Source organism: Scyliorhinus canicula, chromosome 20 (assembly GCF_902713615.1).
Source record: "Scyliorhinus canicula chromosome 20, sScyCan1.1, whole genome shotgun sequence".
Taxonomy (NCBI): domain Eukaryota; kingdom Metazoa; phylum Chordata; class Chondrichthyes; order Carcharhiniformes; family Scyliorhinidae; genus Scyliorhinus; species Scyliorhinus canicula.
In genome coordinates, this window is record NC_052165.1 from 558,732 (window position 1) to 583,418 (window position 24,687).

At 43.6% G+C, this 24,687-nt stretch overlaps 1 protein-coding gene across 1 annotated transcript in view; it reads right to left on the reverse strand.

Moving 5' to 3' along the window:
* Positions 1–23,628, reverse strand: part of LOC119955140 (F-box only protein 7-like) — a 37,415-nt gene extending 13,787 nt beyond the window's left edge. Inside the window, exons 1-7 of the mRNA XM_038781057.1 lie at positions 23,120–23,628; positions 17,413–17,554; positions 13,739–13,822; positions 10,438–10,533; positions 9,041–9,217; positions 8,581–8,612; positions 7,525–7,809 (exon numbers count right to left, since the gene is read on the reverse strand). Of these exons, the coding sequence (XP_038636985.1) occupies positions 7,525–7,809; positions 8,581–8,612; positions 9,041–9,217; positions 10,438–10,533; positions 13,739–13,822; positions 17,413–17,554; positions 23,120–23,434 (1,131 nt within the window). The 5' untranslated portion in view covers positions 23,435–23,628. The remainder of the gene's footprint in view (positions 1–7,524; positions 7,810–8,580; positions 8,613–9,040; positions 9,218–10,437; positions 10,534–13,738; positions 13,823–17,412; positions 17,555–23,119) is intronic.
* Between the last annotated feature and the right edge of the window lie 1,059 nt (positions 23,629–24,687).

A 24,687-nucleotide genomic window follows, 5' to 3' on the forward strand; every position in this document is an offset into this window, starting at 1 on the left:
CTATCCTGGGGAAAAGCCTCTGACTATCCACTCTGTCTATGCCCTTCGTAATTTTGTAGACCTCTATCGGCTCTCCCCTCAACCTCCGTCGTTCCAGTGAGAATAAACCGAGTTTATTCAACCACTCCTCATAGCTAATGCCATCCATACCAGGCAACATCCTGGTAAATCTCTTCTGCAGCCGCTCTAAAGCCTCCACATCCTTCTGGTAGTGTGGCGACCAGAATTGAACACTATACTCCCAAGTGTGGCCTAACTAAGGTTCTAAACAGCTGCAACATGACTTGTCAATTCTTATACTCAATGAAGGCAAGCATGCCGTATGCCTTCTTGGCTACCTTCTCCATCTGTGTTGCCCCTTCCAGTGACCTGTGGACCTGTACACCTAGATCTCTCTGGCTTTCAATACTCGAGGGTTCTACCATTCACTGTATACTCCCTACCTGCATTAGACCTTCCAAAATGCATTACCTCACATTTCTCCGGATTAAACTCCATCTGCCATCTCTCTGCCCAAGTCTCCAAACGATCTAAATCCTGCTGTATCCTCTGACAGTCCTCATTGCTATCCGCAATTCCACCTACCTTTGTGTTGTCTGCAAACTTACTAATCAGACCAGTTACATTTTCCTCCAAATCATTTATATATACTACAAACAGCAAAGGTCCCAGCACTGATCCCTGCGGAACACCACTAGTCACAGCCCTCCAAATAGAAAAGCACCCTTCCATTGCTACTCTCTGCCTTCTATGACCTAGGCAGCTCTGTATCCACCTTGCCAGCTCACCCCTGATCCCGTGTGACTTCACCTTTTGTACCAGTCTACCATGAGGGACCTTGTCAAAGGCCTTACTGAAGTCCATATGAACAATATCCACTGCCCTACCTGCATCAATCATCTTTGTGACCTTTTCAAAAAACTCTATCAAGTTAGTGAGACACGACCTCCCCTTCACAAAACCGTGCTGCCTCTCACTAATACATCCATTTGCTTCCTGTCTCGAAGAATTCTCTCCAGTAATTTCCCTACCACTGGCGTAAGGCTCTCCTGCCTAATAGGCAGAGAGCGGGAAATTATAGGCCAGTGAGCTTAACTTCGGTAGTAGGGAAGATGCTGGAATCTATCAAGGAAGAAATAGCGAGGCATCTGGATAGAAATTGTCCCATTGGGCAGATGCAGCATGGGTTCATAAAGTGCAGGGCGTGCCTAACTAATTTAGTGGAATTTTTGGAGGACATTACCAGTGCAGTAGATAACAGGGACCCAATGGATGTGGTATATCTGGATTTCCAGAAAGCCTTTGACAAGGTGCCACACAAAATGTTATAAGATAAAGATGCATGGCATTAAGGGTAAAGTAGTAGTATGGATAGAGGATTGGTTAATTAATAGACAGCAAAGAGTGGGGGTTAATGGGTTTTCTCTGGTTGGCAATCAGTAGCTAGTGGTGTCCCTCAGGGATCAGTGTTGGGCCCACAATTTACATAGATGATTTGGAGTTGGGGACCAAGGGCAATGTGTCCAAGTTTGCAGATGACACTAAGATGAGTGGTAAAGCGAAAAGTGCAAAGGATACTGGAAATCTGCAGAGGGATTTGGATAGGTTAAGTGAATGGGCTAGGGTCTGGCAGATGGAATACAATGTTGACAAATGTGAGGTTATCCATTTTGGTAGGAATAACAGCAAACGGGATTATTATTTAAACGATAAAATATTGAAGCATGCCACTGTGCAGAGAGACCTGGGTGTGCTAGTGCATGAGTCACAGAAAGTTGGTTTACAGGTGCAACAGGTGATAAAGAAGGCAAATGGAATTTTGCCCTTCATTGCTAGAGGGATGGAGTTTAAGACTAGGGAGGTTATGTTGCAATTGTATAAGGTGTTAGGCCACACCTGGAGTATTGTGTTCAGTTTTGGTCTCCTTACTTGAGAAAGGACATACTGGCACTGGAGGGTGTGCAGAGGAGATTCACTAGGTTAATCCCAGAGCTGAAGGGGTTGGATTATGAGGAGAGGTTGAGTAGACTGGGACTGTACTCGTTGGAATTTAGAAGGATGAGGGGGGATCTTATAGAAACATTTAAAATTATGAAGGGGATAGAATAGATGCGGGCAGGTTGTTTCCACTGGCGGGTGAAAGCAGAACTAGGGGACATAGCCTCAAAATAAGGGGAAGTAGATTTAGGACTGAGTTTAGGAGGAACTTCTTCACCCAAAGGGTTGTGAATCTATATAATTCCTTGCCCAGTGATGCAGTTGAGGCTCCTTCATTAAATGTTTTTAAGGTAAAGATAGATAGTTTTTTGAAGAATAAAGGGATTAAGGGTTATGGTGTTCGGGCCGGAAAGTGGAGCTGAGTCCACAAAAGATCAGCCATGATCTAATTGAATGGCGGAGCAGGCTCGAGGGGCCAGATGGCCTACTCCTGCTCCTAGTTCTTATGAAACCCAACTGCTGTTCCGCAGTTCCTAGTAATGAAAGCCGACATGGTGTTGATAAATCTCTAGAACACCTACCCACCTACTCATCATCATCAGGGGATTGTGAACCTATATTCGAGGAAAAATACTAATCAAGTGGTTGAATCTTTTGACTTTAACATGCAAGTCTATTAATATTGGCGGAAGCTGAAAGAATATTTACTAGTTTCAATTCAGGACACTTCTGGAAGCCTTTCTCCCAATCAATGTGTTCAATATCAACACAGGTTACTTTATCTTTGCTGAAGATTATACCTTTCAAATCTGCATATTCATCAGATTTTGTGCAACTTTGGTTGCCGCCCATTTTATTTAGTTGCACAATTGTTTGGCTGATATCTTGGGAATGGGTGATAACAATCTAAAAAAACTGATGAACCTCGTCTTTTATCATTTCATAAAATTGATTTAGTGCTTTGCCTACATTGTGAATGCCTCAGCCTTGTCTGACGTGCTGGGCTCCTCCATCATTGAGGATGGGGATATTTGTGGAGCCTCCTCCTCCAGTGAGTTGTTTAATTGTCCACCGCCATTCACGGCTGGATGTGGCAGGACTGCAGAGCTTAGATCTGATTTGTTGGCTGTGGGATCTATTACTTGCTGCTCCTGCTGTTTGGCACACAAATAGTCCTGTGTTGTAGCTTCACCAGGCCGACACCTGACTTTTGGGAATGTCTGGTGCTACTCCTGATCTCCTGGCTGGGTGATAATGGGAGAGTGGGGGATATGCTGGGCCATGAGGTTACAGATTGTGTTTGAATACAATTCTGCTGCTGCTGATGGCCCACAGAACCTCGTGGATGCCCAGCCTGGAGTTGCTAGATCTGTTTGAAGTCTATCCCATTTATCACGGTGATAGTGCCACACAACACGATGGAGGGTATCCTCAACGTGAAGATGGAACTTTGTCTCCACAAGGATTGTGGGGTGGTCACTTCTACCGATACTGTCATGGACAAATGCATCTACAACAGGCAGATTGGTGAGGATGAGGTCAAGCATGTTTTTCCCTCTTGTTGGTTCCCTCACCACCTGCTGCAGTCCCAGTCTAGCAGCTATTGTCCTTTAGGACCCGGCCAGCTCGGTCTGTGGTGGTACGACCGAGCCACTCTTGGTGATTGACATTTAAGTTCCCCACCCAGAGTACATTCTGTGCCTTTGCCACCCGCAGTGCTTCCTCCAAGTGGTCTTCAACATGGAGGAGTACTGATACATCAGCTGATGGTGGCCGGTACGTGGTAATCAGCAGGAGGTTTTCTTGCCCATGTTTAAACTGAAGCCACGAGACATGGGATCCAGGGTCGATGTTGAGGACTCGCAGGGCAACTCCCTCCCGACTGTATCCCACTGTGCCGCCACCCTGCTGGGTCTGCCCTGCCGGTGAGACAGGACATACTCAGGAATGGCGATAGTAGTGCCTGGGACATTGCCTGTAAAGTATGGTTCTGTGAGTATAACTATGTCAGGCTGTTGCTTAACAGGTCTGTGAGACAGCTCTCCCAACTTTGGCACAAGCCAACATGTTAGTAAGGAGGACATTGCAGGATCGGCAGGGCTGCGTTTGCTGTTGTCGTTTCCGATGCTGGTTCGATGCCGGGTGGTCCGTCCGGTTTCATTTTTTTTTGTGTTTTAGTAGCGGTTGAATACAACTGAGTGACTTGCTCGGCCATTTCAGAGTCTGCACCAGCCCTTGGAAAGAGTCCACGCCTCCACCCTAACGCCGTAACCCCGCCTAACCTTTTGGACACTAAGTGGCAATCTAACATGGCCAGTCCACCTAACCTGCCCATCTTTGGACTGTGGGAGGAAACCCACGCAGACACGGGGAGAACCTGCAGACTCCACACGGACAGTCATCCGAGGCCGGAATTAATACCGGGTCCCTGGAGCTGTGAGGCAGCATGTAGGTCAGACCGGGTAAGGACGGTAGATTTCCTTCCCTAAAGGACATTAGTGAACCAGATGGGTTTTTACAACAATTAATAATGGTTTCATGGTCATCATTATGGACTTTAATTCCAGATATTTCTGAGTTTTAAATTCTATCACTCGCCGTGGTGGGATTGGAACCAGGGTCCCCAGATCATCACCCTGTGTCTCTGGATTACTAGACCAGCAACAATACCACTATGCCACCGCCACCCCTTGGACTGGAGAGTAGCGAATGTAACTCCACTATTTAAAAGGGAAGGTAGAGAGTAAACCCGACGTCGGTAATGGGGAAAATTCTAGAATCCATTATCAAAGATTTAATAACAGAACTTGGGTAACAGTGGCAGGATCAGACAGAGCAGCATGGGATTCAGCAAGGGGAAATCATGCTCGACAAATCAACCAGAATTCTTCTGTGACTAGCAGAGTTGATGAGGGGGAGCCAGTGGATATATATTAATGATTTGGATGAGGTACTAAATGTAATATCTCCAAATTGCAGAAGACACCAAGTTGGTGGGAGGGTGAGCTGTGAGGAGGATGCAGAGATCCTTCAGTGCGATTTGGACAGGTTGAGTGACCAAACGAATAGCAGATGCAGTATAATTTGGATAGATGCAAGGTTATCCAATTTGGTAGAAAAAAATGGGAAGGCAGACTATTATCTGAATGGCCGTAAATTAGGAGAGTTGAATGTGCAAAGAGACATGGGTGTCCTCGTACACCAGTCACTAAAGGTAAGCATGCAGGTACAGCAAGCAGTAAAGAAGACAAATGGTACGTTGGCCTTCATTGCCAGAGGATTAGAGTACAGGAGCAGGGGTGTCTTGCTGCAATTATACAGGGCCTTGGTGAGGCCACACCTGGAATATTGTGCGCAGTTTTGTTCTCCTTATCTGAGGAAGGATGTTCTTGTTCTCGAGGGAGTTCAGCAAAGGGTTACCAGACTGATTCCTGGGATGGTAGGACAGACATACAAGTAATGATCAAATTGGTTAGGGTGGCATGGTAGCACAGTGCCATGGTCCCAAGTTCGATTCCTAGCTTGGGTCACGGTCTGTGCGTTGTCTGAACGTTCTCTGCGTGGGTTTCCTCCGGGTGCTCCGGTTTCCTCCCACAAATCCCAAAAAACGTGCTGTTAGGTGAATTGGACATTCTGAATTCTCCCTCTGTGTACCCAAACAGGCACTGAAGTGTGGCGACTAGGGGATTTTCACAGTAACCTCACTGCAGTGTTAATGTAAGCCTACTTGTAACTAATAAAGATTATATTCACTGGAGTTCAGAAGAATGACAGGGGATCACACAGAAACCTTTATCCTAGACAGGATTTTCCTGATGGTTGGGGTGTTCAGAACCAGGGGTCACGGTCTCTGGATACGGGATAGACCATTTAGGACAGAGATGAGGAGAAATTTCTTCACCCAGAGAGTGGTGAGCCTGTGGAATTTGTTACCACAGAAAGTAACGGAGGCCAAAAAAGGGTATGTTTTAAGGAGCAGTTAAATATGGCATTTAGGGGGAAGGGGATCAAAGGAGATGCATCATAGAAAGCATCCTATCTGGCTGCATCACAGCCTGGTATGGCAACTGCTCGGCCCAGGACCGCAAGAAACTTCAGAGAGTCGTGAACACCGCCCAGTCCATCAAACAAACCCGCCTCCCATCCATTGACTCCATCTACACCTCCTGCTGCCTTGGGAAAGCGGGCAGCATAATCAAAGACCCCTCCCACCCGGCTTACTCACTATTCCAACTTCTTCCATCGGGCAGGAGATACAAAAGTCTGAGAACACACACGAACAGACTCAAAAACAGCTTCTTCCCCGCTGCTACCAGACTCCTGAATGACCCTCCTTATGGACTGAACTGATCTCTTCACACATTTTGCTGTACTGTTGTAGCACTGCACTCCGTTATGCTTCACCCGATGTCTGTGTCTATGTATTTATATTGTGTATTTATGTATGTCTCCTGTTCTTTAATGTATGGAATGATCTGTCTGGACTGGCTCAGAACAATACTTTTTCATTGTACCTCGGTACACGTGACAATAAATCAAATCAAATCCAATTAGGCTATTGAATTGGATGATCAGCCCCTGATCGTAATAAATGGCAGAACAGGCTTGAAGGGCCGAATGGCCTCCTCCTGCTCCTATTTTCTATGTAACAGTGGACAGATGGAACACAAGCGGCCTGATACTTAATTTGAAATGGGGGTTGAGGAAGTGGAGGATTTTAAAAGGAAAAATAAATTTCTCACTCCACAGATAAACAGCACCAGCATTTGAATAAATCAGGTGTGGCCCATCTCTGAAATCCTACCCATTTCAGGTTCACCGATGATCCGTGAGGTCCTTCACAATGATATAGTTGAATCAATGGTGACTTTTACAAAAACGCTTTCAGAAGAATCATTCCAAAGTCATCTGAAACTATTTATTTCTGTGCACGATACAGGAAATATTATAAACACTTTTGGCTTTAGTAAGTAAAGTAACATCTTTGTGTACCACAATTTGATACAATATCTAGAAGCAAATACAGGAAGATTGAAATTGTTACTGTGCAGGGTAATAGTTATCAAGAAGCTGATTCTTTGAATCACAGTCAAATATGTAACCCACCTTGTCCAAATCTGCAACTTTGCAGTCAAATAAAGTATTTACATTTTCCAGGAAAAAATTCCAGACAAAAATATGAACATATTGATCAAAGTTGCTGTAATATTCTAAAGCCCACTTGCTCCTTCACTGAAATAACATTCACAAATATGTTTTGGCACAATGACTCCATTGGGTCAAATGTGCATTAGATCCCTCTGTCCCACATTTCCCATACTCCTTCTTTACTTTTCAGACTTGGATTGGCAAATGAAAATACAATGGAGCATGTTACAGCTGCAAGCGGTTTAGATTTTTTAAAGAAAGATTGACAAAGACTAGAATGCAGCAAACCGATCCTTTCAGAATGAAATTAAGAAAGTCCAAAAGCTTCATTGGAGGCGTTCCTAAATGTTGCCACGCCTAATATTTGCTGATCTGCCTCCAGAAGACCCTCCCTGTAAATGTGATGCCGTGAAATCCAGGCATTGCAGCTTGACTGACCTGGCAAAGAATCAGTTGGGTCAAACGGTGGCCTGAATGGAGGCAATGTCCCTGGCAGCGGTCCTGATCCAGGTAAAAAGCGATTGATAGGATCTCCTCGGTACGGCAGCTGAGGATGCTCATCGTATTCTCCTCCAATAATCCCAGGCGGATAAAAATTGCGAGGTTCAAATGGAAGGGATTGAACGGGCCAGGTTGGCCTGGAAATACAGGCAAAAGCCGGTGGCAAATACAGAGGAATTCTGTGCAGCGTTTTCTCCTCATGACATATTTTTCTTTGTAGAGCTTTAAAAACAATGGTGATGTTGATGTTAGAACATCTTCACAAATGTAATACACAAAAATGTAAATTGTCTATTCTCCATTGAACTATCTCAGTTTCCATTCTATTGTTGTAGTCACAAGCCATGCCTTAACCTGTCCTGCTTTCTCCTCGTCCTTCTTTAACACACAGGGGAAAAGCAGTACCTCAGTTAGGCAAATCTTCCCAACATTATTTTGAAACTTGGGAACTTACTGGCATTATTCAGAAGCTACTGCTCGATGGAATAATGCAGCAGGACTGTCTGCATTTTTTCTTAAAATTTGGATGCAATGGATAATTTTGTTGAGAAGCTTCAGACTGTTAACTGAACACCACCATATTCTGCTACCCTCATCATACCACAGCAACCTCCCTCGCTACGTTTGGTAGTACCTCATGCTGGGTGTACTTGAACAGGGTTAGCATTTTGCCTAACTGGCCATTCTCACTGTGTGAATCTGAACAGCAGCTGTTAACTGTTCAGCTGGGAGTAGATTCCCAGTCTCACGTGACACAAAGATCATCCTACCCTTCTCCTCAGCACTGACTGAGAGTTCAATGGGAAAATGTTACTTTCACTCCCCTCTAATCTCTGCAAATTGAAGCCAGTTGTGAAAAAGAGCACAGCATTTTTATTAATGCAAACATTTGGATTCTACTGCATCTACCCTGTACTAACATGAATAATAAAATGTTAACAATTGTGAAATTACAGAAGCAATTTAAAAAAAAATTAAAAAACCTCTACTTACTATCTTCCAGTCATGGCTGCTGGCTCGCAAATCTGTTTCAAAATAAGAAATTAGATAATCCTTAACTTTAATTTGCAAATGAACCAATAGGCAAACGATAGTACATCACTTGCAAAGTTTGCTACTTCGAAGCTTGACTAAAGACTTTATTCATCTCTCGCTCGGCCATTTTAGAATTTAATTTGAAATTTATTACTCTGCTCACAAAGACAGACTCGTATTATTACAGCCTCTTTCACAACGTCAGCACGTTCAGTGACCAATACATTTACAGCAAATGACATAAATAACAAGATTTAATTGTGTTCCAGGAAATAAACAGCAGTGCGAAAGTCCCTGGACACAGTCACAAAGCAATACATTAGAGAGCTGATAGGCAGCATATATACATCCAGTTATTTAATATTATCGAGCTGTTATTCTTCAGGATTTGCTGGCATCAGCCCAATGGTTCTCTCACCTCTGAAGTCCCTCAAGTACAGAAATCTCCAAAGTAGTTGGTCATTAGTAGCTGTAAAAAGATGCCGGCATACTGCCGAGAGAGATAAAATAGACAATACGTCCAGGAGTCGGAAAATTCGCAATTGAAGTTCCAGGGGAAGGACGACAAGGCCAAACACATCCGGGAGGTTCAAAGCTGGAAGGGTTTAAAAAAAGACATTTCATTTATGAAAACTTATTTTTTTTGTAATCCATTAATAGAAAATAAATTAACCTTTAATCTGCGATTCCAAATTAAAATTTTAAAAATCCAACTAAGAAAAATGAAAGCTAGTAGATAATTTACTGCATGAAATTAATGTTTCTGGATACAGCTATTCCCCATTAAAATGCATTTTAACACTTTGCAAATTTCCCCATGTCACTGCCTTCTTTTAATCTAGTTACTCAGCAGACTCAGTCCTTCTACCACTCCTCCCCGCTGCTGCCTCCCTCCCCTGACTCTCCCTCTTGTCGCTGCCCTTTCCTGAACATTCGTTCCAAGGGCTCAGGAGAGGCCTGGGTTTCCTCCGGATGCTCCGGTTTCCTCCCACAGTCCAAAGGTTAGGTGGATTGACCATGATAAATTGGCCCTTAATGTCCAAAAGGTCAAGTTGGGTTAGTGGGTTACGGGGATAGGGTGGAGGTGTGGGCTTAAGTAGGGAGCTCTTTCCAAGGGCCGGTGCAGGCTCAATGGGCCAAATGGCCTCCTTCTGCACTGTAAATTCGATGATTCTATGAAAAGGGAGGAAGTGAGTTAGGGAGCAGGAAGGGCAGTGAGTGTGAGGAAGGGAATGGGGTGGGTGAGGTGACAAACGGAGTGGGAAGCAGCAAGCAGAAGGTTAGGGTGAGGATCTTTGGGCCATTTGGGTTCAAGGCAGCCACTTTGATTTTAATGTAAAAATGACATCATCCTTATTACTACATGCTTCCTTATGGGAAAGTGATTCTTGTTCAGCAGGTTTTCATTCAGTACACTGTTTCGTATGAACACATCAGGAGGGCTAAACAAGGGATAGCTGTAATTATTTCAGATTGAATCATAACCACACATATAACTGCCACTATCTAGCTGCTTGTGTAGGTTAATTGATTCAGATACAAGGGAGATTTTGGGCAGAACTAATTAAGGCATATTTGATCTGCAGGGGAGCCATCAGGTTACAAATTACCGTCATCGAAATTAACATTCATTGAGCAAATCATTTTTAGAAAATAAATTTCCCAGTAAACATTTGAAAGCGATGGGGAGGTGGAGAAACATAATTTGTGGTGAAAACATTACTTTCAAAGTAAATTAGCACCCTTTTGTCTCGCCATCCCTCTTCTCCTTACATCCTGATAGAAATCAGTGGGACAGAGGCTGAGGTGCTTTACCTTGTCTGGCATTGGCAAGCAGAGGATACACAAGCTGATCTTTGAACATACAGGAGAGTTTTTGTAGATCTTTATACACATTTGCAGCATTCCCACCTTGCAAAGACAAAAAACATTATTGGAAATAATTAGGAATGTTTGTGACAACAGAGCATCAATTTAAAAATGTCTCAAGAGTTAGACCAGAAATTACATAAAATTGGCCGCGGAGTTGAGAGTGAAGATAGCGGTCGGCTCCAGAATGATGTTTAAAGGTTTGGTTGAGTGGGCAGAAACGTGGCAAATGGATTTCAATCCGGAAAGAGAGAGGTAATGCATTTGGGGAGGGAAAACGGGAAGATATTGACAGGGGTTGAGGAAGTGAGACCTTGGAGTACATGACCATAGGTCCTTGAAGGTGGCAGGACAGGTGGTTGAGAAAACATATGGGGTGCTTTTCTTTATTGGGTGAGGTATTGAATACAAAAGCAGGCCTGTATGAACTGTATAAAATGCTGGTTCGGCCAGCTGGAATTTTGTGCACAGTTCTCGTCACATCACAGGAAGGACATCATTGCGCTGGAGAGAGTGCGCAGACAAGATTACAAGAATGCAGCCACGGTTTGAAAATTGCAACAATGAGGGGAGATCGGATCGGCTGGGGGTTGTTTTCCTGAGAACAACGGAGGCCAAGGGGTGACCTAATTGATGTGTGAGAAATTATGAGGAGCCTAGACAGAGGCGGCACCGTGGTTAGCAATGCTGCCTCTCCAGGGTCCCAGGTTCAATTCCAGCCTCAGGTGACTGTGCGGAGTCTGCACGTTCTCCCCGTGGGGGTTTCACCCCCACAACCCAAAGGTTACGTAGATTGGCAACACTAAATTGTCCCTTAATTGGGGAAAAAAAATAATTGGGTACTCTAAATTTATATCCTTCCTATAATGTGACCAGAACTGCAAACTCCACACAGACAGTGACCCGGGGCCAGGATCAAACCCGGGTCCTCAGCACCGTAGGAAGCAGTGCTAACCACTGTGTCACTGTGCCACCCAGGAACATTGTTACGAAGAGAGGTTGGATAGGCTTGGGTTGTTTTCGCTGGAACAGAGAAGACTGAGGGTCAATCAAGGTGTACAAGATTATGAGGGTGAAAAGGGAGCAGCTAGTCTCCTTAATTGAGGGGGTCAGTCACGAGGTGGCATAAGCTCAAGGTGAGGGGCAGGAGGTTGAGGGGGGGGATGCAAGGACGGTCTGGAATGCACTGCCTGGGAGGGTGGTAGAGGTGGGTTGCTTCACATCCTTTAAAAAAATACCTGGATGAGCACTTGGCACATCACAATATTGAAGGCTATGGTCCAAGTGCTGGTAACTGGGATTTAGTGGTCAGGCCAGGTGTTTTTCATGAGTCAGTGAAGACCCGATGGGCCCAAGCCTTTTCTGCACTGAGAGATTCTATGAGGCGTCAATTACCAGGGGTCATAGATTTAATGTGATTGGTAGAAGGATTAGAGGGTACATTAGGAAAAGCTTTATCACCCAAAAGCTGGTGGACGTCTGGAATTCACTGGTGTTTGAGACTGAAACTCTCTGGAAAATGAGATTAAAATGAGCGGCGAGCTTCTTCTTCATTGGCCAGGGAAGACACTATGGGCCCAATGGCCTCTTTCTGCACCGTAATGTTTCCATGATTCTATGGACACCTTTGTTACAACAACATCATCATCGCTTGAGAGAAACTAGTTATGCAACAGCGCTTACAGATTTTAAAAAGTATTTTTTTTTTAAAAAAACAAAATATATATCTTCCCATCTATGAATGTACTTCAAAAAATATTTTCCTATATTGAGAATTTTACTTACAGAAGAGATCACGGTTAACCTTAAACACACTGAAAAAATCATAGGTTACTAATGTGCTTTTGAAAAAGCTACATAAACTGTTCCAGTGAAGGGTTTCATTTGAAACATGAATATCTTACATAATCCTTTCATGTTGTCTGATTTGATTGTTTCGTCAGTAAGAAGTCAGATCCTCTGGTTCAGTAAAACATGAATCTCATACCGATTGGCAGAGAAATTCCAATCTTTAGTTTGTATATTTCAGATTTTAATCTAGTTACCTTTGTACCTGATTTACTCAAATAGTTGAAGCTGATACTTTGAGGAGTTAATGCTGGACTATAGTTACACTCGCACAACATAGACATCAACAATCAATCAATCTACCATAGCAAACATTACAAGAGAACCACATCCAAATCGCCTCCTCAAACAGCTGTAATACAACAAACCCCCAAATTCACTCAGAAGCAACCCCCACCAAGAAGTCCCACAACACCGTCCCCTCCCCCATTTTACAAAATACCACACAAAAATATAGATACAGAAGAACTTAATGAACAACCAGCAACGGTGATAGTCCTCAAGTACATCAGATTCCACCCCCCCCCAATCCGTGTCTATTACAAAAGTCATTCGCTTCCTCTGGCCCAAAATAATGGTCTCTGTCCTTGACCTGAAAACAAGCCAGGTACACCAGCCCAAATCGCAAGTTGCTCTTATAGGGAGCTGCCTTGGCCTTATTAAATGCTGCATGCCTTCTTGCCAGCTCTGCCCCAACATCCTGGTATATTCTAATGGCATGACCCCCCCACCCCCCTCCACCCAGATGGTTCTTCGCCCATCTCATGACCTCCTCAATCGCGTTCACCTGATCCTCAGCGACTGCTTGCCACCGCTTCTTAAATTCATTTGTTGAGAAGTCCACCAACCTCTTGGCATCAAGCCAGAGGCCTTCGCCATACTTTCCCTTCTGTGCCTCGAGGACCTTCTGAATCCGACGAGGATCCTTTGCCCGACCTCTGCCTTGTATTGCATCTAACAGACATCATTCGCAAGAGGGGATCTTATTCTATCATGGCTGCACCAATTTATTCCCCAAAATCACTGCTAACCAGGCAGAAAGGGCTAAAAAACCAAATCCCCAGGTGGGAGTCACTTTTCACCTCATAGCCACCACCGGAAGTCTTCTTTCATTATTTTTAAGATAGACGTTGATAGATAGATTCTTGATAAACAAGGGCACGAAAAGTTATTGGGGGTAGATGGGAATGTAGAATTGAGGTTCCAATCAGATCAGCCATGATATCTGGTGAAGTAGGCTCGAGTAATCTAACACCTGCTCCTATCTTGAATGTGTGTGTGTAATTCATTCTAGTGAGATGGATATTCCCATGTTTATTCACTATGACTAGGTAATAGAGATTTGTACCTTCAAAATCCTAATTTTAAATTCCACCACAGAAATTACAAAACAACTTACCCACTCTGTCCAAACAAACGTAGGACGCAGGAGACAATTGTACTTTCTTCACACTTCGAACGTTCTCATTTATCTTCAGTGTGGCTGTTCAAAAGAGGGAAAACATTTAATGTAAGCAACAAACATTACTCTATTCACAGCTAAAACAAAGTATATTATAGAGCTCTGGCACGATTGCAATTATGATTGAAAACTCCCATGCAAGAAGCTTAAAGGGCAACATGTTGGCTATTAACACAACGTCATCGAATGTTTGGTCAATTACTATCCTCTTTTAAAAATTAAAATGACTGTTTCCTTCTTAATAGGAAGACACACTTAAACATGGCTGATATTTCAGTGTAGCAGTGGGAGCGCTTCCTTGTTGGAGATGCAGTTTAAAGATATGACAGACTTAGACCCCAAGTACATGGACTAGTCACAGCAAAATAGGCAGTTCTTGCAAGGATTTGTCTAACATTTCTCCCTTAGATAGCAACCCAAAACAGGTTAACTAGTTAATGCTCCTCCTGTTGGTTGCTGGCTATCACAGTGTGCACAAATTCCCTTATATTCATATGGACTTCTCATATCCTCATGATGTTCCATTTACCAGTTTTTTCTTGTAAAAAAAAAATGCTTTGCTGCCCTAACTTAGCAGAATCTATGCAATCTTTGCAATGAAGTTACTGTGAAAACCCCCTAGTCACAACATTCCGGCTTCTGTTCAGGTACAGAGGGAGAATTTAGAATGTCCAATTCATCGCCTTTTGGGACTTGTGGGAGGAAACCGGAGCACTCGGAGGAAACCTACGCAGACACGGGGAGAAAGTGCAGACTCCACACAGACAGTGACTCAAGCCGGGAATCGAACCTGGGACCCTGGCGCTGTGAAGCAACAGTGCTAACCACTGTACTCAAATGTGGCGGTATCATCTCTTTGTGCAAGAAGCTTAACCTTAACAAAGCCAAATTACATAGATGCAAGGGGGAGCTGGCGAAGGTTGATTAGACAAATAGACTAAAAGTATGTAGGCAAATAAACAGTCATAAAAATATAAGGAAACAACTCTCAAAAATACATCCCATTGAAAAACGAGAGAGAGTCACTAAAGAAGGTTAAGGATAGCATTAGATTCAGAGGCTTACAATGTTGCAAAGAATAGCAATAAGTCTGAGGATTTAGAGTGTTTTAGAAACCAGCAAAGGGTTACTAAAAGATGCAAAAAGGGATAAATAGAATGAGTAAAGTCGCCAGGATTATAAAACAGATTGTCGAGTGTGCCTAAAGGTCACTCAGAAACAGGCAGGATAAACTATCATGGCAAATAAGGAAATTGCAGAAACATTAAACAAACATTTTGTAACAAATCAGAAATAGATACGAGATAAATAGATACAGCTAGGGGAATAAGAGTGAGGAAGTTACAGTAATTAATATCCAGAGAAAAGTATGAAAAAAACCAAGGGAATAAAATCCACCAAATCAGAGTCCGATAGCCTACATCCTCGGGCTCTCAAATAGATACTGCGCAGAAAGTGGATACAAAATTTCCTTGATTGCAGGATGGGCCAAGCAGATCGGAAGTTAGCAAATGGAACACCGCTATTCGAGAAGGGAGGCAGACAGTCAATAGGGAACTACAAACAAGTTAGCCTGGCATCAGGCATTAGAAAAATGTGCTAAGAAAAGCATAGCATAATTGAAACAATCAATGCCAAGTCAAGCCGAGCCTTTACGAAAGGGAACCTTTGACAAACTTTGCAGGTTTTTTTGAGGATGTAATTAACTAGTGGAGTAGATGTAGTATACTTAGACTTCAAAAGGCATTTGATAATGTGCCACACAAAAGGTTAATACACAATGTAAGAGTTTAGAGAGTTGGGAGTGCTTATATTAGCATGGATAGAAGATTGTTTAACACACAAGGGTAAGCACAAATAGGCATTCTCAATTTGGCAGGCTTTGACTTGTGGAGTGCTGTAAGGTAGCAATCTTGCTACCAATGTGAGACCACACCTAGAAGTGTGCACAATTTTGTTCTCCATATTTAAGAAAGGAGAGACTTGCATTGGAGGCAGTACAAGCAAAGGTTCACTGAGTTGGTTCCTGGGATGAGAATGTTGTTCTGTGATGAGAAGCTGAGTAAAGTGAATGCATGTTCTCAAGTTTTGAAGAATGAGACGTGATCTCATTGAAACGCTCAAGATTAGTAAAGAGCTTTGACAAAGAGTCATTGGACTCGAAACATTAGCTCTTTTCTCTCCCTACAGATGCTGCCAGACTTGCTGAGATTTTCCAGCATTTTCCCTTTCGTTTCAGATTCCAGCACCCGCAGTAATTTGCTTTTCTCTTAGGAAAGAGCTGGACAGGATAGACATTGGGACACTTTCTCCTGGCTGGGAAATCTAGAACAGGGGGGCACAGTTTCAGAATAAAGGGATGATCATTTAGGACTGAGACAAGTAGAAATTTCTTCACTCGGGCTGTAAATCTAGGGGCAGCACGGTGGCAGAGTGATTAGCACTGCTGCGTTACGGCGCCAAGGACCCGGGTTAAATTCCGGCCCCACACAGTCTGTGGAGTTTGCACATTATCCCAGTGTCTCCTTGGGTCTCACCCCCACAACACAAAAGATGTGCAGGGTAGGTGGATTGGCCACACTAAATTGCCCTTAATTGGAAAAAAAATGGGTACTCTAAATCTATAAAAAATAAATAAAGGGCTGTGAATCTTTGGAATTCTTTACCCCAGAGGGTGCACTATCACTGAATATATTAAAGGCCATGATGTTGAGATGCCGGCATTGGACTGGGGTGAGCACAGTAAAAAGTCTTACAACACCAGGTTAAAGCAAACCTGTTGGACTTAAACCTGGTGTTGTAAGACTTCTTACTATATTAAATGCGAGATAGATAGATTTTTGGTCTTTCATAGAATTTACAGTGCAGAAGGAGGCCATTCGGCCCATCATGTCTGCACCGGGTCCTGGAAAGAGCACCCTACCCATGGTTAACACCTCCACCCTATCCCCATAACCCAGCAACCCCACCCAACACTAAGAGCAATTTTGACACTAAGGGCAATTTATTATGGCCAATCCACCTAACCTGCACATCTTTGGACTGTGGGAGGAAACCGGAGCACCCGGAGGAAACCCACGCACACACGAGGAGGATGTGCAGACTCCGCACAGACAGTGACCCAAGCCAGAATCGAACTTGGGACTCTGGAGCTGTGAAGCGATTGTGCTATCCACAATGCTACCGTGCTGCCCCTAAAGGGAATTTCAGGGAATGAGTGTACAGGAAAATGGAGTTGAAGCCCCAAGGTCAGCCACGATCATACTGAACAGGGGAGCAGGCTCAACGAGTCGAATATCTTCTGCTCCTATTTCTTCCTGCCCATCACATAATCCTTCTGTATGGGAAGGAGTTGCAAGGGGGTGGGGATGGGGGGGAGCAGCTATCCCAGTTTCCTCAGTGTCACACCATTCTCACTCTGGGCGCTGGGCCATAACTGGAGCACACAAGGGCTGTGCAATGAAAGACCAGAATCAAGAAGCCAGCTACAATTAAGTAAAACAACCTGCATATGTGTACATCCCAATCTAAAGGTCATACAAAATAAAATGCACAACACATCTGGTAAACGAGTGACGTGTACTCATTTCTAAAGAACCATCATGCATTACCATTGACTACAACCAGATTTCCCATTGGAATACAAGAGAGTGTAGCAGCCCCATCTTCACACAGGGAGTGACTGTATTGTAGTCTATAGAGACCTTCATTCTTCCATTTCGCAGGCATTTGGGAACTCTTCAGTATGGTACCCTACAGAAATACACAACGAATTGTATTTGCAAGTTATTTTCAATCTTTTCTGAGTTCGGAGTAAAAGTTCTAGCGAATGTGGTGAGCAAGTGACACACTCGGGGCTCAACCAGTCTTGGAGGGAATTGTGCAAGGCTAACCTGGGTAGACTTTTCCTAAAGGCAAGGGCTTGGCTTTCCTTTGACATCTCCATTCACATTATACCTGAGACCGGGCACTTGCCTTGTGTCAAACATTAGATGTTCCACATATTACCATTTCATGACACAGCCAGAAGCACTACACAGTAATACTATGTGATCCATCTTAATTGGTAGCTTGAAGAATTTATGTTTGTCACAAGATAAATTACCCTCCACCAAGCCTCGAGCCGGCCAACACTTTAAGGTCGGGAATGAAGTGGGAACTAAACGGATTCTGCCGTGTATATCCAAGGAGTAGTGGTTGTGTTGACTTAATATAAAAGGTGCCTGTGATAACTAGAACCAGTGATTTCCACCTAAATCAAATGAAGGGGGTGATAGTATTTTGTCAGATTGGAAAGAGATCATTCAACCCATCATGCCTATGTTTGGCACAGCTATCCAATTAATGTTACCTGCTTCCCGCTTCCAACTCCTGAACTAGCCCCTCCTCACACTTGCCCATGAGCTCCTCCACCGGGGTTTCCTCCGGCTCCTGTAGTTCCTGGTTGAGGCTATGCCCCCTAGTTCTGTTTTCACCTGCCAGTGGAAACAACCTGCCCGCATCTATCCTATCTACTCCCTTCATAATTTTATATGTTTCTATAAGATCCCCCCTCATCCTTCTAAATTCCGAGTACAGTCCCAGTCTACTCAACCTCTCCTCGTAATCCAACTCCTTCAGCTCTGGGGTTAACCGAGTGAATCTCCTCTGCACACCCTCCAGTGCCAGTACGTCCTTTCTCAAGTAAGGAGACCAAAACTGAACAGGGGACCGGTGTACATGTACACCAAGGACCCTCTAATCCTCTGTGCTTCCCAGGATCCTGCCGTTTACCCTGTATTCCCTTTGCCTTGTTTGTCCTGCCCAAGTGCATCACCTCACACTCATCCAGATTGAATTCCATTTGTCAGGGGCTGGTTTAGCACACTGGGCTAAATCGTTGGCTTTTAAAGCAGACCAAGGCAGGCCAGCAGCACGGTTCAATTCCCGTACCAACCTCCAAGAACAGGCGCTGGAATGTGGCAACTAGGGGCTTTTCACAGTAACTTCATTGAAGCCTACTTGTGACAATAAGCGATTTTCATTTTCATTTCATTGATCAGCCTATCTGACCAGCCGGTCTATATCCTCCCATGATCTGAGGCTAGCATCTTCACTATTAACCACCTGCACTCATGTCTTAATCATTTATTGAAATCACACACTAAAAGGGCTCCAACACTGATCCCTGTGGGACCCCACTGGACACAGGCTTCCAGTCAGAAAATCACCCCTCGACCATCACCCTCTGCTTCCTGCCACTCAGCCAATTCTGGATCCCATTTGCCAAATTTCCTTGGATCCATGGGCTCTTACCTTCACTCTCAGTTTTCCATGTCAAAGCTCATCAAAAGCCTTGCTGAAGTCCAAGTAGGCTTCATCTACACACCTGATCATCTCTGAAAAATTCAATCAAGTTGGTCAGACATGACCTTCCCTTAGCAAAACCATGCTGACTGTTCTTGATTAATCCCTGCCTCTCCAAATGCAGATTAATTCTGTCTCTCAAAATTGCTTCCAATAGTTTCCCCACCACTGAGGTTAGACTGACTGTCCTGTAGTTTCCTGGTTTATTCCTTCCTCTGTTCTTGAATAATGGTGCTACATTGGCTATCCTCCAGTTCTCCAGCACCTCTCCTGTGGCCAGAGAGGAATTGAAAATTATTGCCACCGGCCCTGCTATTTCCTCACTTACCTCACTCAGCAGCCTGGGATACATTTCATCTGGCCCTGGATATTTGTTAACTATTAAGCCTGTCAGAACCTGCTCTCTATGTTATTCACTTTGATTTTATTACAGTCCTTCTCCTGGATTTCTATACCTACACTGTGTCGCATGAGTGAGCACTGACACTAAATATTCATTGAGAACCCTACCTACATCCTCCGGTTTCACACACAAATTACCCGTGGTCCTCAATGGGCCCTACTCGCTAGTTATTCTTTTGCCCTTAATGTAATTGTAAAACAACTTAGGATTTTCCTTTATTTTACCTGCCAGTATCATTTCACATCCTCTTTTTGCTCTCCTAATTTCCTTTCTGTTCCCTCTTTAACTTTTCTATCAAATCTTCTTTTAAGTTCTGCCGTTCAACCTGACTCACAAATCGCCAAAAAAAACATGATGAATCTCCACCTTCTGGAAGCCAGGAGGATTATTTCCGTGGCATTGAGATCAATGCAGCTCGAGTGGCTTCCTGCGTTAGCTATTATTGAATGTTCTGCAGGGAAAACATCTTCCTCAACCACCACCCATAGACAGCAACAGTGCTCTCTCATTAACACAGGACATCAAAAAAACCATCCATTCAGCCCATCCATTCTGCAATGGCCCACACCCCCACCCTATCCCCATAACCCTACCTAACCTGCACATCTTTGGACTGTGGGATGAAACCGGAGCACCCGGAGGAAACCCATGCAGACATGGGAGAACGTGCCAACTCCACACAGACAGTGACATAAGGCCGGAATTGAACCTGGGTCCCCAGCGCTGTGAGGCAGCAGTGCTAACCACTAAACTACTGAGCTGCCCTTAACCACAACCTCCACATCCTGGCTTCCAGAAGGTGGAGATTCATCATTTTTTGTGGCGGCTTGTGAGTCAGGTTGAACAGCAATAACAGGTAACAGACCCAAATATTGACTTTCTAGGTTTCAACTTTCAACAGAAAATCTGTTTAACCCTCAACCACTTAAGGACGGAGAAGGGAAGAAGTGGCCACTTACTCGACAAGTGGAACACGAGGAACAGTTCAAATTGTGACTATGGTCATAAAGTCAGACTATCGCCCAAATACTGAGCTTGTGTGGTGGTGAAATCACAGCCATTCCCACTATCAAGCTGAAGCTGCTGAATGGATTGTTAGCTCAACATCGAATGAGAACCGTTTCCCAGCCACAGGATATTAAAAAACTGTGAAGGATGGACCTAACCAATGTTTTGTAAAGGTGTGAGATAATTTCTCTGTTTTTGCACTCTGTTCTTCTTCGGGTCTTTGGTTTTATTAGCAGCCTTCTCAACTTTTATGGCCACCTTCAAGGATTTGAGTGCATACACTCCTGGGTCCCTCTGTTCAATTGGACAAGAAACTTGGGGACCTAAATTCACAATCAGTTCAGTAGAAGAGGGGCTACAGGTTGGAACTATTGCCCTGCAAATAAGTCACCATTGTAGCCCCGTGAAAATGAAAATCGCTTTATTGTCACAAGTAGGCATCAATGAAGTTACTGTGAAAAGCCCCTAGTCGCCACATTCCGGCACCTGTCCTGGGAGGCTGGTACGGGAATTGAACCGTGCTGCTGGTCTGCTTTAAAAGTCAGCGATTTAGTCCAGTGAGCTAAACCAGCCCCTTGTGTTCACGGAGGTGATCTGCTCCACTACGCACAGGAAAATACATTTGCATTTATACTGAAACAATGATAGCAAACTAAAGCTAAAAATCTGCCCCATACATAAGGACCCAACTAGTTTCAATCTCGCGACCCCCCCCCCTCAATTTTACGCCTTCCTCACCAACCAAACGTAACGGGGAAAGTTTTCATCTTCACGGTGACATCTTTCGGTCCATCACTAAGGAATATTCCTCCAGTACTGATCGCCATCACAAAAATAAAAATAACTGAATCAACATCTGTCAGAAAGCAGGAATCCACAGGAATAAGCTGCAGAATTGCATGACTGCTGGCCATCTTCTTCATTTTAAACCATTTGGCTAGGGGTGAGAAACTCTGCTAATAGCCTCAGGCAAACCCCACCCATTCTTCACTCCCGATGGACGAGGACAAAGAGCCCCGGCAGGACGAGTACTGCATACTTAAATTTTGGATAGTCATTAATCAGGATGGTCACTATACCAATGTACGGTACAAACCCACGTGCTCGCCCCACAACATTTTTCTTCTCTAGCCAGTGTTGCCCCTGTTTGTACAGGGATCTGCATCTCCCAGTCGTTTATGTGGATGTTAAACATCCAGTGACACAAGCTGAACAGGAGCAGTGAGATATTTTTATGTCCTGGCCAACATTTTTCCTTCAACTAATGTCACCCAAAAAATCTAAACAGGCATTAACGTGTGTTTGTGAGATGTTGTTAGTCATTGGCTTGTCGGAGAAGCACATTCATTTCCCTAGAAATATAAAGAACAAATTTACATTCCAGAGCACCTCTCCCATGTCTTCACAACATCCTAAAGCACTTGCAGTCAATGCATTGCTTCTGTAAGTGCAGCTACCCTTGCTTCATTGCTTCTGTAGTGCAGCTACCCTTGCTTCATTGCTTCTGTAAGTGCAGCTACCCTTGCTTCATTGCTTCTGTAAGTGCAGCTACCCTTGCTTCATTGCTTCTGTAAGTGCAGCTACCTTTGCTTCATTGCTTCTGTAAGTGCAGCTACCCTTGCTTCATTGCTTCTGTAAGTGCAGCTACCCTTGCTTCATTGCTTCTGTAAGTGCAGCTACCTTTGCTTCATTGCTTCTGTAAGTGCAGCTACCTTTGCTTCATTGCTTCTGTAAGTGCAGCTACCCTTGCTTCATTGCTTCTGTAAGTGCAGCTACCCTTGCTTCATTGCTTCTGTAAGTGCAGCTACCTTTGCTTCATTGCTTCTGTAAGTGCAGCTACCCTTGCTTCATTGCTTCTGTAAGTGCAGCTACCCTTGCTTTACAGACAAGTGGGCAGCGAATTTGAAAATAGCAAAAATATAAATGACAAATTTTTCTGTGTTTGGCTGCCTTGATTTAAGGAGAAATGTTGCTTAGGACACGGGGAGAACCCTCTGACCCTGCCCTGTGCTGATGGATCTTTTACAAGGCTACTATAAAGCTTTAACTTTTATGTTGGTTTAAATTAATGAAATTGAAAAAGCAATTTTCACTCCCCCGGGATTGAATACATTGCTTGAAAACAACACCAGCATCATTCACTTTTCCCACTCAGACAGGGGTTCATTTTAAAATAGATCATAGATTTTACAGTGCAGAAGGAGGCCTTTCAGCCCATCGAGTCTGCACCGGCCCTTGGAAAGAGCACTCTATCCCAGTAATCCCAATTAACCTTTTTGGACAGTAAGGGCAATTTAGCATGGCCAGTCCACTGAACCTTCACATCTTTGGATGTACATCTTTAGAAAAAGACAAACCCAGAAAACGAGAGATGGTCACAACTGTAAGATGTTCGGAACAAAGTGGCCAAGGGACATGGGAGGATTAATCATTATTCTGTAAATTAGAAGCAAATTCACTCTAATTGGGTCGACTGCTCCAGACGTTTGGACAACAATGCTGTAATGTTGCACTGTATACATGATCACGTACGGAATTTCATGTCATTCACGATTGTTTACCTGTGGAATGTATCCTGCCTCTAGCATGAGGAGGTGAAGCACTATAATCAGGGCATCCTTTGGGTCGGTGCACTCAGCAGAATTATACAACATTTCTAATGAATGTGGCACCTGTCCATCAACCGCTTCACTGCACAGCATTGGCTCATAGGGATGTCTTGCTGGAGTTTCTTCAAATACCATGGACAACTCGCCAGATGAAGAATTTTGGACATTTGCTTCAGATGGTTGGTATGCACCAGAGCCAATCTCGTGATCAGACCCAAGTCTATTCCCACCATTCAGAAGACCCTGATTCTGAGCAGTATTTGGCATGTTGGTTGTTCCTTTACATTCAAGTCTGACAACGATCCAGAGGTGGACACGGAATCTGGCAGGATTAAGCAGATCAAATCCCCAGAGACTATTCCAATGGACTTTATGGTTTGCTCATCATCGATTAGAACATCTTTCCCATTTAGACTGATGTTGAATTTGGTTTCAGAACTGTAAACAAAAGCAGATAACAGTTAAAACATTTAAATCAAAGCTGTAAACCTGAATAAATAAACAGATACACAAAATTCAACTGAAATTTATTTTGCCAGATTAAAGAATATATTTACCTTCCAGAATAATATTGCAGAACCTGGTACAATTCCAATACATCTACAGATCATACATTAGTCACATCTTATGTCTACTGTACTCATTTCACAATGTTTGACAACTAAAAAGGAGATATTTAATAAAAGTTACAAAATAAACATAAAATAGTTTAGGAAATTAGTACATTTATTAATGGAAACTTTCCAAAATTAGAAAGGTTTGACTCACTTGTTGCCTGTAATGCAGTGTCAGTTCTTTATTATTCTGCTAATATTTCATTAATAACATGAAAACAAGCTCCATAACAGTTGTCCAAAAGAAACTGAAGCAATAACTGCTCATGTTTTTATTCTTTTATGTTTCTCCCAACTCACCTCAATGTGATAGCAGACCTTACAACAGGCGGTGGCAGAGTGGTATTATCACTGGACTAGTAAACCAGAGACCCAGAGTAATGCTCTGCGGACCTAGGTTCAAATCCTGTCACTGCAGATCGTGTGAAAATGAATTGAATTAAAACAAAGTTGAACGATGGCCATGAAATCATTGTCGATTGTTATGAAAACCCATCTGGTTCACTAACGTCCTTTAGGGAAGGAAATCTGCCGTCCTTACCCGTCTGGCCTACATGTGACTCCAGACCCATGGCAATGTGGTTGACTCTTAACTGCCCCCTCAAGGGCAAAAAGTGCTGGCCCAGCCTGCGACGCCCATGTCCCATGAACAAATAAAAAAATACAAGAGTTACAGCAAGTGCACAACACAGAAACAGGCCAGCTGGTCCACGCTGATGATTTAACTCCACATTGGACCATCAGTACACTTTTTATTCTTTCCTCCTTCATGTATTATTCAGTTTCCCCTTAAATATATCAACACAAACTGCTTCAACTACTTGTGATAGTTCATCCCACATTGTAGCCTCTTGTCTGGGTAAAGACGTTTATCATTCATTTCCTGTTGGATTTATTAATCCCGTC